The 17,387-nt window shown below is 35.2% G+C and overlaps 1 protein-coding gene across 1 annotated transcript in view; it reads right to left on the minus strand.

Annotated features, from left to right (window-relative positions):
- Positions 1-17,387, minus strand: part of LOC129249553 (rho GTPase-activating protein gacF) — a 101,370-nt gene that overhangs the window by 62,853 nt on the left and 21,130 nt on the right. The window contains exon 2 of the mRNA XM_054889374.1: positions 1,740-1,972. Coding sequence (XP_054745349.1) covers positions 1,740-1,972 — 233 coding nt within the window. The remainder of the gene's footprint in view (positions 1-1,739; positions 1,973-17,387) is intronic.

Raw genomic sequence — 17,387 nt, forward strand, 5'->3', positions numbered from 1 at the left:
TTATATTAATATTAACCAAGGCAATTATCATAGTCTGTTCATAAGTCCCCGTTCCATAGGTTTTTGACGCGGTGTATTAGAAAAGGGAAGAGAAATACAGGGTTGTAATAAAAAAGGGGTAGAAAAGGGACTCCGAAGTTAAGGGTGGTCAGAGGTGTATTTGCCGAACAAGAACGTCGGGTAAGTGTATCAAACTACCCAAAGGGCCCAACTCACAGAGGTCAACATTTATTTTGGTGCGAGTCAAATTATGTTTTCAAGGACCACGGTTGTGACGAAAAATTTCAACTAACATTTAAAGTATCTATCTGAGCTGTATGTAATGTTCGGGCATATGAAGTAAAATTTTAGGAACTATTTTCTTGTAAAGCATTTTAACACATTAATGACTATAATGATCGGGTTTTTTGTGTTAGATATGTTAAAAAAGTTAAAAAAACGTGGTAGAAACTCAAACTCTGAAATTATATACTATTACCTTTTATTTGTCGAGTCTCTAAAAGATGCTGTTAGGAAAAGAATTAGATGGTTATAATTAACTACATATTTTTGTTTTCCTTGTGCACTCCTCTCGGGAGCATAGTGACTCGACAAGACTTAGTCTTGCGTTAGTTTCGTTAATCTATTTTGATTTCTGACAGGATAGATGATTAGCCTGTGCACTAGCCTGCCATCCCAGAGGTTGTGGGTTCGAATCCCACGTAAAGCACGGTCCTCGCACTTTTCCAAATTTGCTCTGTTTCTAAAAAAACGATATCATTTCTCAACCCCAAAAACGTATCCTTACTCCCGCACAATAGTCAGCGCATTATTTGCATTGCGGCTGATAAAACAAGCAAAAACAAAGAAAAACATACAGTTACACATTGCATCAGTGGCGCCAGTAAAAGAAAGCGGGCAACCGCGGTAATAGCGCAGGCACACCAAATTTAGCGAAGTCCCTAACCATCTGTGCGATCCTTCTGGCAGAAAACTGTGAAACACAGATGGCGCTCCAAAGCAGTAAGAAGGCGTTGTTCTTAAGCAACTACATATATACTAGGGCGGGTCGATTTAAAAATCGCTCATTGCTCTGTGAAAATCGTATTCTAGGGATCAAAATAAGAAACTTTGCCGAAGAAACCATACCTCTAGAACGAATTCTGATGTCCTCCAATTTCAAAATATCACCATTTTTGGCCTTTACATGAAAAAATCAGCTAAATGGCTAGGTTTTTTCTTTATTTTTATTTATTTATAATAATATTTATTATTTATTTATAATTTTTCTTAAGAAATATATTTAGTCAGAACATATGTAAATGAAAAAATTAATTTAAGTGAGTTATAGAAAAGAAACTAAAAAGTTCGACCCAAATTGGGGGACATCAGAATTCGTTTTAGAGGTATGGTTCCTTCGGCAAAGTTTCTTATTTTGATCCCTAGAATATGAGTTTCACAGAGCAATGGGCGATTTTTTTGCCTCCCCACAAATCGACCCGGCCTAATATATACTCCTTGGATATTTTCGATGTGGGTCTTATCTCACAAAAACTTAATATTATTACTAAGCGATAGTAATTTTATAAAATTATTTTAAGATAGTTTAAATCTTTGTGTTCAACTGAAACAAAAAGCAGTTACAATTTTTTAAGAAGTAAATGAATATTTATTTGATAGATTATGGCCACATCATAACTTTTTGACCCATAAAAAGTATGAACATAATTATTCTATTTCGTTTCACTAAATTTACTCACCTTCAAGTACATCAAACACAGCGGTAGACTTGTCGATAAGGATAAGAACCAAACTAGACCGATTTTCAAAAAGACACGTCGACTAGTCTTATTCCGACCAAAGCGCATAGGAAAGGCCAGCGAAAAAAAGCGATCGACTGAGATGGTGCAGAGATGCATTATACTGGCTGTACAAAAGAGCACATCCAAGCAAATCCAAATGAGGCAGCACAGTGAGCTGAGTGGAAAATAACCTGGAAAGTGCAAATCAAAATTAAACATTTCATTAGTAAGGAGAAATTGCAGGAATTTAATTTCAATAATAAATAGAATGCGTAAATTTGTATGTTTAAAATATTATATGTATCTAAAGAAAGGGATGCATGGTAAAGGATGCACATAAATCATCGGTTGTCAAAACAAGTAACCGCTGCAAATAAAAAAATATATTTTTTTGATACAAAAAAATATCTTAACTGGACATGTGCGAGTGGCTCAAAGGCCAGACATTTATAAATGCAAGCAAAGCTGGAATATACAATATAATATATTAGCACTATAGACAAATACACCGTTGTTCAAAATAATAGCAACGCGACATTTTGCAAAGTTTTGACTATATTTTTTTCTATGATTTTTTTTTTATAGAAATATAATTTATACTATAATACAAATACTATAAAAAACTTTGCAAAATTCTTTAAATTTTCATCAAAATGTCAACCTTTTTAGTCAGAATTTTTAAAAACAATTCGAGTACGACAGTCATTTGAAAAGTCCGTGCAAAGTCAGAGAGATGACACTACTGACGCATATCGAGATTATGTTTAGTTAGTAGCATCTCTTGAAAGAACGCACACCAATTTTTTGCCAGATTTTAGCCTATTTCTTTATGGTTGGCATTCGTTTGAATCGAAAAGGTCGAGGGATTTTTCTTTTCCGTCACGACAACGCACCAGCTCCCGTCTCAGCCGTTCTGGTGGCAAAATTAGTAGAAAAAAGGTTCGAACTCAGATCCGTCGAAATACTATTTCTTCCCCAATTCGAATAAATGGCTGGCGGGAAAAATATTTGATTCAAACGAAGAGGCGCTTGCAGAAACAAATGGTTATTTTTCAGACTTGGAGAAATTTTATTATTGGAAAGGGCTCAACCAAGTAGAACAGCGTTGGACGAAGTGTATAAGCCTGAAAGAAGACTATGTTAAAAATGAAAAGGGCTAACCTCAAACAATTCAGTAGCTTTTATTTTTGCATCCTCCTGTGTAGTCGCGCAGCCCATTAGGTATTGATACAATGAAGTTAAAGTTTGAAATTTTTTTTCGCTGCGGTCTTGTGGACTTGCTCTATATAAAAAAATTTCTAGCATTCCTTATATGGAAGAAAATGCTTAGCATCGTCAGATGAAAAAAAATTATCAGAAATCATTGTGCGGAACTTTTGACGAACACAATGAGAGACCAAAATATCTATGGCCTACAAAACTTCAAAATTTTTTTTTAGAAATTCTAACTAACAAGTTTGAAATATTGATGAAAATTTGTTTAATTTTGTATATTGTTCGAAAATTTTAGTTAATTACTTTTTTTGGTGGAACGAACTATAAGAGTATTTTTGTAAAAACCTAAAAAAAAAATTTATATATATTCAAAAATTTACAACACATCACGCTGCTATTTTTGTGAACACAAGTGTATATGTGTAAGTCCTTTTGGGTGCAAAATCCTGCTGACCCAAAAAATGGTAAGTTACATCAAATCACATTGAAAATATTCAATTTCCCTTTGCTTTATTGTCAAGGCGACCCCAGCACACACACAGACAAACATATATGTATATACGCCTTTTTATAAGCACTGGCACAAAGGGGCAACGTTTAAATCTGGCTGCTCAAATTTCGCCATAATAAAGTTTATCAATTTGCCGCAATGATCACTTCAACAAAAATAACAACTGTGCACATACATATGGCATGTCGGTGAGTAAAATAAGGATGTAGTGGAAGTAAAAACATTAAAAGCGGACGGCTGTAACCAAGGGACATGTGAAAAAACAACGGATCCATTCGCCGCACATTACCCGCACCTTCAGCGCACTACATATGCGCTGCCTGGGAAATATCACTCATACGCCCTGTTGTTCCGTTGACCGGCCACATGTTTTCGATGTTTATTTGTTTTTTGTTTGTTTGTTGTTGCTTGTTGTTTGTTATCGTTTTCGGTATCCGCTGACACAGTGGTCGAAAAATATATGCATGTACATATGTGTGTGTGTGTGTAAATGCATGCAATTTAAGAATATATACACAGTGGACTGCCCTTCAGGAAATTCACGGGCCTTCAGAGATTTAGTGAAGTGAACGTAATTCTACCAAGTGTGGAAATATCGGAATGGAATATTTTAGTACATCATTTGGTTTTTACGATCCAGAAATTGCATAAAAATGTTTAAAATTAAATATTAGATGAAGTAGAATATTTCGATCATTTTTAAGGTGGGTGGTTGCGCTCTGAAATAATGTTTTCGGGAGTGTTTTTGATGAGCTCAGTTTATTTTTTCTAAAATAGAGATAAAAGAAGGAAACTCGATACATTCTTCAGTACCCCCACGACCAAGGTGAAAAATCGGAACAAACTGCCAAAAATAGTTTAACGCTTGTGGACCCCATAGAGAGAGAGAGAGTAAGATTATTTTTCTTGTAATGTATACCTTGACGATTAGATATTCTGTAGCTAGCCAATATTAGAAAATGTTGATAAAATCATCGGAGTGTGAGAGGGGAGCATGTATGAACACTTATTCTATAAGAAACGGCTAGGCGTATGGATTTCGCATGAATCGTTTCAAATTGATTTTGGATCAAATTCGCGCCTGCGATGTCTTAGAAAAACGTGCACAAGTCGATCAGTTTTTGAAGCGGATAGCAAGTGGCGATGTTTTGCTGTGTGCTCGGTGGAAATATAGGCAAAACATTCACTATGAGTCGTTTCCATCAATTAAAATATCCAATTCAAACCTCTACTATCAACAGTTTACAGATTAAAGCAGATAATTGCCCAAAATAGGAGAATAGAAATGGTGTGTTTCAACAAGAAATTATCGTATATAATTAGCATCTCATCTAGGCTCGCGTAAATGTGCTTGTTCTTGGAAATAGTGCAGAAATTCGTTTAAATTTTATAAAATATTATATTTTTCATTAGTCGATCAAGATGCCAAAATCTTGGACTTACAGAAACAAATCTTTAAACCTGATGAAAAGATGATATGCTGGGGTGGGTCTGGATATAAACTCGTCCAAAAGAACTTTACCAGGAATGAAAGATATCAGCATAGACGAAGTTGCTATTGATTTGGTCTGCAAAGTTAAATATCTTGGCTTTGCCCTGGATGTCAAGCATAACTTGTCCAAAGAAACAAAGGCTCTCATAATCTGCGAACGTCTAGCAAGAAAATCGTAGGATTCTAGCCCGAAAACCCTAAGATGAATGTACATCATAACAATAAGACCAATAAAAACATATGGAGCGGTTGCTTAGGCATCGAGAGCCGCTCTCTCAACAGTGCGCGCAGCATTTGCATTATAGTAGCAATGCGGACCTGCCTCAATGCCGCTAGGGATGATGCTCAAGCAGACACTGCTTCACATAGTTATCCAGGTATCAGATAAGCGTACCCAGATAAATATTGCTAGGGAAGGCTTCGGTAAAGCAAAATTATATTATCTAAGAATATGGAATTGCAGAGTCTGCTATTCGCAGAGATGATATTTCTAAAGTTTTTAAATTCGAAAAGAAGTTCAGAATTGAACTGGATGACAAGGTAAACCTGCATTTGGAAAGAAAATCCAGGAGTGTACCCTTCACTGGTACACAGATGACTCGAAGGCTCCAGGAGGTATAAAGCTGGAATTTATGGTCCCAAAACCAAGCGTTCTGTGCCGGTGCGTAGATTTCCAAGCATCTTCCTAGAGGAGGTGTATGCCATTTTCCTATGCGCAGAGATTAACTTAGACAAACTTCCGGAATGAGCGATTTGCCATTCTGAGCAACAGTCAAGCAGAAGTCAAGGCTTTGTCATTCTATGAGATTAGGTCCGCACTGTTCATTGAGTGTATCGATAAACTGAATCTGTTCGGTACGCCCAACCGCATCCAGCTAATTTGGGTCCCAGAACGCAGCGGTGTAATTGGGAACGAAGTAGCGGACTTTTTCTTCTTCTTAATTGGCGCGATAACCGCTTACGCGATTTTGGCCGAGTTTAACAAAGCGCGCCAGTCGTTTCTTTCTCGTGCTAACCGGCGCCAATTGGACACACCAAGTGAATCCAAGTTCTTCTCCACCTGATCTTTCCAACGCAGAGGAGGCCTTCCTCTTCCTCTGCTGCCACCAGCTGGTACCGCATCGAATTCTTTCAAAGCCGGAGCGTTTGTATCCATTCGGACGACATGACCCAGCCAACGTAGCCGCTGGATCTTTATTCGCTGCGCTATGTCTATGTCGTCGTAGAGCGGACGCCGAAGTAGCGGACGCATTGGCAAAAATTGCAGCCTCGTAATTAATAGGACCCTGAACTGAGAATTCGGAGATGACTGCTGGTCATCAGTCCATGATCGAGATATGGTCCACTGACTCTTGTCGCGTCTGTGACCAATCCCAGGAGACTTTAATGCACCTTCTCCTTGAACGCGTTCGAAGTGCAAATCTACTGTAAATCTAAATAGAAAACTAATGGCGAGTCTCACAGCCTGCATACTTCGCAAAAAGTGTCCGGAAAAGTTTTTGTTCTTAAGTGAAGTGATGCTTAACGACACGCCTGTAGATATGAGTGTTGGAGTTTTATGTTCTGTCGCCACATTACTGCATATTCGATTTTCAATCATTTTTAATAAACAAAAGAATACCGTACTTTACATGTCACGAAAGTTATTGAGCATGTTTTGTTTCTGAATTTGAATATCAATGAATAAAGATATAAAACATTCTGGCCTTATAACCTTTGTTTTTACGAATTGTGACAGACAATTATTATACAATAAGCTAATCTTTACAAAGGTTATACACACAAAAGACGCTTTAAAATTTTGTGCAAGACTGTAATTAGTCCTGTAAGCTATAAGCTTTGATGTAAGTAAAAAAATATGCTGCTTCTGTTAGCTTAAGTTTTTTCCTTGCGTTGTCCGAAAACTTTCAGAATAAACTAGGATTTGCAAACGCAAATCTATTTCACTTTTAGCTTAGTAACGCATTTTCATTGGCAACTAATTATTTCTAAGGCAGAAAACTGGAGCTTACTTGGAGATTTTGCAAAAGTTTAAAGAGTCTTATAAGTACCCTAAAAAACTTTTAGCCACTTCGATGTAAAAAAAAACGATTATGTACATGCCACTATGTTTGTGTGTATGTACGCATTTTCTCTTTCAAATAGCAAAACTTTTAGAGCACGTAAATTCGATTTTATATTAATTTTTTCACCACAGGCAGCTCTTGTATGGAATTTATTTATTTCACCAGTCGGCGTTCAATTCGAAGGCATTGCTTGAACGTTGGCGCGGGCATGGGAACACCATCCCTAACTTACATACATTCATGGCACTCATACGCTCAAAATTTATATGCTCCTTGCAACGACAACGGCCACCAGCTGTTCGCCATAACTCTTTGCCAAGTTGCCAAGTTGGCAAGAGTTCGCAAGGTTAAAGTAATTCAGTTGGTACAAGTATGAATGGGAGTGGTCAACTTTATTTCCGCTTAAGTGCTTTAATGCTCGTCGACTGTCATTGCCTGCTGCAGCAGAGCTTCGCTTGAACTATCGACGCACAGTGCAACTTCATTGCATCCAAGTCAAGATTTTTCATGGTAGAGAATTTAAACGTATTCGATATAATTTTTAACCGAATTTATAATTAAAGATGAAATAATATTCTGTAGGCACGTCCAAAGGATGGGTGTGCAAGCACATGACTTCTATAGAAGTTGTCTTGATGAGGAAGAGGAAGAGACAATCTTAGACCTTCTGTGCCATTGTCCTGCTCTATCCAGACGGAGATTTGCCATTCTAGGCAGACAATATTTTAACGAATTGGAAGATCTCCGCAGAAATAGGAGGTTTTCTAAAATGTTTGAAAAGCACACACTGGTTGTAGGAGAAATAGGGGAAGCTCCCCACGCGGCATCACAATGGGCTGTGAGCCTGAGTGTGTCCTACAGGACAACCGCTTCAACCTATCCTAATCTAACCTAACCTAATATTCTGTTTCTTTGCCAGTGCTCTGCCTAAACTACGACAAGCACTTCAAACTGATTTGGATTCTGTTTTACTTTTATTTTTATTTTTATTTTTATTTTTATTTTTCAAATTTATTAAAATGCATATTTTCCACCGGCTATAATGAATGAATGACAAAAATAGTTTTTAGTTGTACTGCATTAATTCATAGTTGCTTTAGCAGTTGAAAGTGGAAACAATTTGTGCTCTATACATTTTCTTTTACAAGTAAGACTTTATAATACAAAACTTTATAAATTTTCAGTTTGATGGCTGCCGCAATCTTTAGTGACACGGCCTGTTTTGACAACCCTTTTGGGCGTTTCCATACCAAGTGACTCAAGCATTTTTTTATAAAGTGGGAAATTTTTATAAAAATTTATTTATTTGTAGGTTGAGTATATCGGTTAGATTTGAAAAAAAGTAAAAATGTTGATACTAGTCAAAAAACCAATTTAGCTTTAATTAGTTTTTATGACAAAATAACCTTTGATCTAAATATGATAAATTAAAATTTTGCCAAAACAAAAAAAAATTTTAAACTATATTTTACCCTAAAATTCAGAATAAAAATACATAAAAATATTAAAAGGTATATAAGATATTTGACTCTAAAGAACATTATACAAAAATGTTCATCACAGAATAAATTAGAAAATAATACAATTTTTCATAACATTTCAGTTTATTTCTTATTATAACTCAAACCGACAAATAAACTTATTTTCAGAAAAATTTGCAACATTCTCTAAAATGCTTGGATCACTTTTCATGGAATTGCTTTGGTATCTTGTGCCCTTCCAATTTTATACAGCAATTTACTACCTTAAAAAATAATAGGGGATCTTCACTATCCATAATTTGAGCTAATGTTGGGAACATTTATTCGATACCCTCAGCTGTGCTGCCGGTAAGTTAGTCTATATAAATGACATAGACGTGAGATTGGACGATGGAAATATTCAAAGAGGCTCTAGAAGTGAGTGAGTTTTATTTAATTTATTTATGGTATTGTGTGTTTTGAGGTGGAATATCTACGTTTTCAATTTTCTAGTATGAAATATGTTAAAAAAAAAAATTCTCTTTCTTAAATATTTTTTTTCATTAATTTTGAAAATTATGGTCTTTAGGTTTTTGAGTTGGAATATCTACTTTTTGCATTTTTTGGTATGAAATATGCTTAAAAATTTATTTAAGAAAAAATTTTATTTTACTTTTTATATAAAATTTTTAGCTTGAGTACAAATATAATAAGAAATAAATTGAATATTGAAAAAAATATTTTTTTTTTCAGATTTATTTAAAGCTGTATATTCTAATATAAACATCTTATGAGGCGCAAAGTTTCAGTTTTAAATTTTTTATAATTATTTTTCTTTGAATTAAAAAATGTTTTTTTGGGTAGAATTGTTTTTTTGCTTAAAAATTTTGGTTTGAGTAAAATGAGAAATAAACTAAGAAAATTTTAAAATGTAATGACCGAGGTCAAATCAGAGTTAAACATTTTGTTGTAGTTTTTAAAGTCAAATATCTTTTTTGTTTAATTTTGTATATATAAAATAATTCAGAAAAGTTTTTTGGAAAACTCTGAAGAAGCGTGTTTTTGAAAAAATAACAAAAGAAAAGTTTTTCAAAAAAGGGTCAAATGTGTTCAAATTTATTCTCAAAAATTAAAAAAAGAATATTTTAAAAATATCTATTAAAAGGAACAGAAGATATTTGAAAAAAAAAATTGTTTAATTTAGCCCCTATTATATTCAAGCCTACAAATAAACCAACTTTTAGAAAGAAGTACCACATTGCTTAAAATAATTGGTTAACTTGAAATAGGATCGTTCAATTGTTAAATTGCATAATTTGTTGTTGTCATCGATTAATGACAAATGTTCCCATTAATTGATATTTAATTGCCTGGAAAGGGCTTAAAAGTTATTTAAAAAGGAAAGCCTTACACTACATTTTTTAATTTCAAGTTCCGTAACAAAATGAAAAATGCTGGTAGCTGCCGATAGATCCAGTGGAACGTCTAGACTATGATAAAGGTCCATTATGAAGTCACATTTAGCTAAGATATTCACCCCTTGTATCATCCAATTCTTGTGAATAGGCCCAGGCCTATGAAGTCAATATCAGCCATCTGACTTATTGTGACTAAGAATAGAGTTCCTGGATGCGGCAGCTTATTCCTGGAAAATGCAGGGTAGTAATGGACGATATGAGAGGGCGTGCCTTTCTAAAGATGCTGTAAATGCCTTTCTACATAATTTTTTTCTCTACAGAGTACGGCACTCGAAGTGTAACCAACTTCAGACCACTCGCCAGCTGACGCAGCTGCCTGTTAGTTGGCTAAATGACAGAGCAGAGCATTGTTTACAAGCTCGCGGAAGCATTTTGCCGAGAGTAAATGCGAAAAAATAAAATCAGTAATGGATTCCAAACGTAATAGTGTGATTGCATTATATTTGGCTGGAAAATCACAACCAGCTATTATTCGAGGGCTTGAGCATCTTAAAATGAACAAAGTTTTTGTTTATCACACCATTACTCGTTACAATGATACTGGTAGCATTGCGAAACGCCATGAAGGTGGTCATCAAAAGACTGCGACGTCACGTGAAATGGTTCAGAAAGTGAAGAAGCGACTTGAGCGAAATCTCCGACGAAGTGCCAATCAAATGGCGAAAGAACTGAAAATATCTGACTGTGGCATCCGCCGTATACTGAAAAATGATCTCAAAGGCAAGCCTTACAATATCCAAAAGGCGCACGATCTCAGACCAAAGCAGCAACAAGTCAGACTTGAAGGTGCAAAGAAGTTTCTTCGCTTGGCTAAAAAACAACATTTCGAAGTTCATAACGTCCACAGAATAGCTCCTAAATTCACCAGACACGAATCCGGTGGATTAATATTACTATAAATTTAATTATACAGGGTGCGCAGTTTTTTATGTCGGTATGTAAACGCTGAATAACTTTGTCATTTACCAACCGATCGACTTCAACATACATGTTTTCGATACGTCAATTCAGTACAATTTCAACCATAAATCGCTTTACACCGAAACAACCGAAATCGAGATTTGTGATTGCTAATAAAGGTGGCCACTTGATGGATATTGTATTCAAAAAAAAAATTGTATAATAAATAGTAAATAATCAAACCAAATAAAAATATCTCACTTACTCAAATCAGTTGTTTTTTTTTTCAAAGTTATTCAATGTTTTCATACAGACATAAATGATGGCGCGCCTTGCATTTTGTTACTTCGTCGAGCTTCTGCTACAACTTGTCCTACAAATGAAAGGATCTCCGAACCGCCTATTTTATGAGGAGCTTTTTCAAGTCAGCAATACACTCGGAGGGTTACCATTGTATACCGAGGGGGGACGGCTATTAGAAACAGCTTCTTCTATTATTTGATGTTTCATCAAGATTGTGGGTTTGGAACCGGTAACGCAAAAGCCCATTTGACTAAGACTTACTTCTTCGTAATAATCAAAAATTTTTAAAATTAGAAAATAATAAAGTAAATTTGTTTATGCGGTAGCGAGTGGGTTAATTTGTTTTTGAGGTGAAAGAATAAATTTTCTTTTTCTTACCAAACACATATTTGAAGCTTCATTTAGACGTGAAGTGGACCAAATAGTATAATAAATATGTCTATGTATTGTAGTAATGGTGGTGAATGGGTTAATTTTCTTTTTCTTACTAAATGTAAAATAACAGCATTTTACAAACCCATTGATCAAGCAATAAAATATATGCGTCTATGTATTACAGTGAAGGTAGTGAATAGGTTAATTTGTTTTGGAGGAGTTTTCAAACGTGAAATTGCTCAAATAATGAAATAAACATAACATTAATGCTCGTGAATGGGTTAATGTTTTTTTTAATAAAATTGTTATCCTTTATACATTTCTTCTTTATACATTTCGCTCATGAACTTCAACAAGTTCCAACCATTTCACATCTTTTACCGCTCATATGAATAAAACAGCACACCGTGCGGCCCGCTGCGTCGACTTTTCTGCAAGAGAATTAGTGTTGGCATTTTATATAGAGTTGGCGAGTTGACCGCATAATTTATGGGCTGAATTTTTGTGCTGATGTGGCTGGCAAAAAAAACAAAAAACAATCATAAGTTGTCCACTTTTTTACGGCTTCGTTCTGAAATCAAATGAATTTTCATTTTTCTCTCACTGGGTTTGGTTTTTCGCTTCCGTTTGTACTTGCTGTGTGAATTTCATGTCTTGTTTGGCACAAAAAATGCTACAATTACCATTTTTTATTTTCAAAACCCAAGCGACCCAATTGGCTGCTGCATAGGAAATTAAAAAAAAAAATGAATACGAACAAGAAGCAAAATGGTTGTGAATTGCTGCAGTCGAATTTTTGCACTTTTTTGGAAAGCGAAAAAACTTTGTAGACCTAAAAAAACATACAAATCCACATTAACCACATTGACCGATTCGCTTGCTGGTTGTTGCGGTTAGTTACGCGGTTTGTTTGCCACCATTCATGAACTTTGTGACCACAAATCGTACAAGGCAATGCGAAAAGGAAAAGAAGCATAAGGAATAATAGAAAGCTATGCCACAAAACTGAAAAATTCGAAAATGTGATTACTCTGTGTCACGCGGAGCATCCCCTTTGGGGCACAGCCACAAACAGTTCCCAGTTCGCAGTTCACAGTTCAATTTCATTCAATCACTCATTCAATCACTCATTCATTCACTGTTTCGTTCATTTGCTTATTTCCGTGAAGTTGGATGTTGTATTTGCTTTTTATTCACCTTTTTACTCCCTCCCTTTCTCTCCACACCTCCTCGTGTACGCTTTTTCTACTTCCTTGTATACTCTGCTATACCTTGCGCCATGAGTTGCCAATTCACTTAACCGCAAGTAAGCTAATGACTTACAAACCCACTTTTTCGTATTTTATGTGCCCCCCTTCTGGCAGGTTGATTCCTTTGATTTTATTAACGTTTGCTGTGCTGACTTTTGTTCCCCGTTTGGCGACCCTTGTGCGATTTAATTCATTTATATTTCATTAATTACTACAAATGTTCATTGCTTTGGTTTGTAATGCTTTATTATTGTATTTTTTATTATATTATATTTCCCGTTAGTATTTCAATTGCTATATCACGTGCTTTCGTGGTATTTCGAAAGCGTCGTTTGGCTTTAATGTTTTTGTGAATGGCTTATAATTCCGTAAATAAATCTACAAACAACACGAAGAATTTAAGCACATGGTGCGCGAGGGTTGCTTTTTAACAGGGTCGCCTTGGCAACACTGCGTATGCTAAACTGTAATTCTATATTTTTATAGAAGAGTTTGGTATTTTTAGCATACACGAACTTATAACGTTTTCATTTACGAGCTTTATTTGTTGTTTCTTCAGTGCGTTCACAAATGTATCTTGCCGAAAAGATAGAACAAACTCGTGAAAATGTTCTTGCAATGATTTGTTGCGATATTCGATGTGGATCATCGAGACAGGAGTGGCTTGATCAACTTAATACGATTTTTGGCGTTGAAGCGCCACATCTAGCCACTGTGAAATGTTTGTTCAAAGAGTTCCAACGTGGCCATCGATCCTGGCAGATCGTCTAAGAACGGTTGTTGTGTCAGAAAAATTGATAACGCAAGGTCGTCATGTGACATATCGCGAGGTAGAAGCATCCTTGGTTATTAGTGGGATCAGCTTACATTCAATATTGCATCAGCATTCGGTCGTCAATAAATTTATTCTCTTAGTATTGCGCGGTATAATTTGATAACTGCCCAAAAAAAGGCAGTACAGGAATTTAAATGCTTACGCCATTTTAATAATTCATCCTCTGTTTGAACACACAACAAATTTTATTCCGACTTGATAACACAGTGCGACAATTTGCAGGTCATCGGCTCGGGCCCAAACCAAACCAAACCAATTGCAAATGAAAGTACACATTTGTTGGTGGGCAAAAGCTGTATTCGAAGGTGCGAGTTAGACAGCGATAGCGATTCGGAAATATGTCCTCCGAAAAAAAAGCGAATTCAACCCTGCCTCTAAGAATCACTAGTTAAATGAATTAAACGGGTGGTTTTTCAAAAACATCTCAGAGTTTTCTTTCGTATGGAATACATGAAATACTTATTGTAAATTTGGTTTTGTTACATTTTTTAATTTTTTTACGTTTAACCCATAGGTGCTCAATGTCTTTGACAACCCCTAATGAAATTTTCCAAGGAATCTTCTTGTGGAACATATTAACCCTTTAATAGCCAGTTCAAGAGGGCTTTTGAACAGCTTTGAAAAAATGAGCTAAATAGTCACATGACAGTGGGATTCAACTGGTTAAAATGTTCTACAAAAAATTTTTCATTGAATTTTACTAAGAGTCTTCCAAGTCGAAATTTAAGAGAAATCAATATTTGCCCTACATTTACTATATTATTTAATATGGCATTTGGTCAATATTGCGAAACTTTAATACACTGTAAAAAAATTTTGATCCGGTAGCCCAAAATCCAGTTGGGTTTTATTATTCTACTTGAGTACTTTCATTTGTTTTTTTTCCCCAAAAATTGCTGTTACACAGTGTAATTCATTCTACAAGCCATTTGAAGTTGATGTAATAAATTCCGAGCAGTGATAAAATTCTTCATTTTGGATGCTGTTACAACAGAAATTCATAAAGAAATAATGAGAGCGATAAAGCAGTCTGCTCTATCATTGTCAGTGGTGTATCGATATGTTTTAGAGTTATATAAAGTGGTTGTATAAGCTTTGAACAGCAACACCAGAAAGCTAGTGTATGGTATTATTTGTGAAGATCTAAGTGTAAAACTTTTGAAACCATAAGCATCTTAAATTTGCTCCATATTTCAAATGAAGAATTACAAACTTATGAAAAGCTCTTCGGAATGTTAATACCAAATTCGTTAGTAATCCAACAATAATCCATTGAAAAGTTAGTAAAGATACGATACCAAAAGATTTGAAGGATAACTGGGGTAAGTGTAGGGAAGTAAGTGAAGATTCTGTTAAATAAAAATACTAGTCTTATTTGAAAATTCACATTTACGCATTTCTTTTGCGTGCTTTTCAGTCAATCTGTACCTTATGAGATGTCAAAGACGAGGCGAAAGTTGCTAGGCTGTTCATTGAAAATGTCGACAAAATTATGAAAGCCTTGGAGTTCGACGGAAATGTGAGTATTTACTCCATTTTTAACGAAGGTAATATTAACCAACTTTTTTAAACCCATCAATGAAGCAAGGCGAGAAAACTGGATAAAAGCTTTTTAATTGAAATGCATGGAGTCATTAGAGATATTAATATGCGGAAAAATTATCAAACCACAGGTAATACTACGAACTTATAATAAATAAATAACTTAAGCAGATATGACCAGCTGTAGTTGTATGATGTTCTCCTTGGAGGGATGAAATAAGGGTATAAAACCAAGTCTGTTCCGACTCTGATCAAACTTAGACATAATAGAGGATGCATGCGATGATTGAGCACTTGCATAAATGTTGCTACAATTTTCCGAAACCATTATTTTTTTTTTTTTTGCTCTTTTTCAACTAAGACGTGGAAAACCACAATTTAATTCAAGAACTAAAGAAATGAAGCGATATGCAATTATGGTTGCGAGAAGAACAATCATCGATTCACCGATTTAGAAATCTCTAATTTTGAATATTACGAAAAAATTGAAAAACGAATCCACAAAACTGCAAATGCAAAAGAATGGTGGAGTTTAGCGAAGGATATAAGAGGAAAGTCATTTCAAGTTGGTACAAATATCACTGCGAACGATTTTAAATACTATTTTCAAAGCCTACTAAACCAACCGCAATTAACAAAAGACATTTATTACGCAGCTGCGCTATGTAAAGATGAATATCTCGATAAAGATATAACATTTATGGAAGTTGAAAAAACCATTGAAAATGCTAAAATCAATAAAGCGCCAGGAGAAGATAGAATACCTTATGAGCTGCTAAAGTTTGCTTCGCCAGAATTTAAGTTGGAGTTAACAAAGGTATACAACATAATTTTTGAGAGCGGAAGAATCGATGAAACTTTTGAAAAAACGATAATTTTCCCAATTTTTAAGAAGGGAGATGTAAATGCAGCCAGTAACTATCGGGGAATATCGTTTATGAATTCTATCGCAAAGGTGTTAATGGGATTGATAAACGCAAGACTTGCAAATTGGGTAGAAAAAAACAACGTGCTCACAGAATTCCAAGCCGGCTTTAGAAGAAACTATTCAACTGTAGATAACATTTATAATCTTGCGTCTATTGTACATCTAAAGTTTCATGAAAATCAAAAAGTTTACGCATATTTTGTTGATTTCAAGGCGGCGTTCGACAGGGTGCCGAGGAGACCGATGATTTATAAACTTCGACAGATGGGAATATCTAGCAAAATAACGAACCTCATAGAAAATATTTGCGGTAATACTAGATCTGCGGTTTGGACGGGAAAAGAAGTATCCGACTATTTTGAAACCTGAACTGGTGTGAAACAAGGATGTCTGTTGTCGCCATTATTGTTCATTTTATATCTAAACGATTTGCACGACTATTTAGAAGGTGGACTATTGGTTGAGAGCATGAATATACGTCTTCTCCTTTATGCCGATGATATTGTTCTCCTAGGGGATAACCCTAAAGTCATGCAATCCATGATTAATAACCTGGAGAAATACTGCGCTGAATGGAATATGGAAGTAAACCCAAATAAATCGGAGATGATGGTCTTTAGAAGAGGTGGACGACTTTCCCAGGCTGAAAAATGGTGGTACCAAGGTAAAGAAATTAAATTGGTGGCCGAATATAAATATCTTGGTGTCATTCTCACACCCAAAATGGCATTCGGCAAGCACCTAGAAGCCAGAAATACTTCAGCAAAAGCTAGTATTAATTGCACATGGAACGATTTTTTAGCGAAGCCATTTATTTCATTAAAATCAAAATGGAAGCTGTTCCAAGCGGTATGCAGAGCGATCCAAACCTACGCAGCGCAAGTTTGGGGATATGCCTTATTCGATGAGGTAAATAAACTTCAACGTTACTTTATTAAAAGAATCCTCAAACTACCCGAGTTCACTCCAAATTATGCAATAACATTAGAAACTAATATAGAAGATAGCCACATGTATTCTTTAGAATTACACATGAAGTATATCTGGGAAACTATTTACAAATATAATTGCAACAGACTCCCACACAAACTAACATAAGGCATCTTAAATAAAAATGTATTTTGGCTTAAACATCTGAACGACATGGGAATGGAGTTCGGTCTGAAGTTTGAAGAAAACATCACTTCTATAGACTGGCAAGATCGCTGTGTGCAACTTCTTACCAAAATGAGAGTAAAAGATATCAACATG

Source organism: Anastrepha obliqua, chromosome 1, assembly GCF_027943255.1.
Source record: "Anastrepha obliqua isolate idAnaObli1 chromosome 1, idAnaObli1_1.0, whole genome shotgun sequence".
Taxonomy (NCBI): domain Eukaryota; kingdom Metazoa; phylum Arthropoda; class Insecta; order Diptera; family Tephritidae; genus Anastrepha; species Anastrepha obliqua.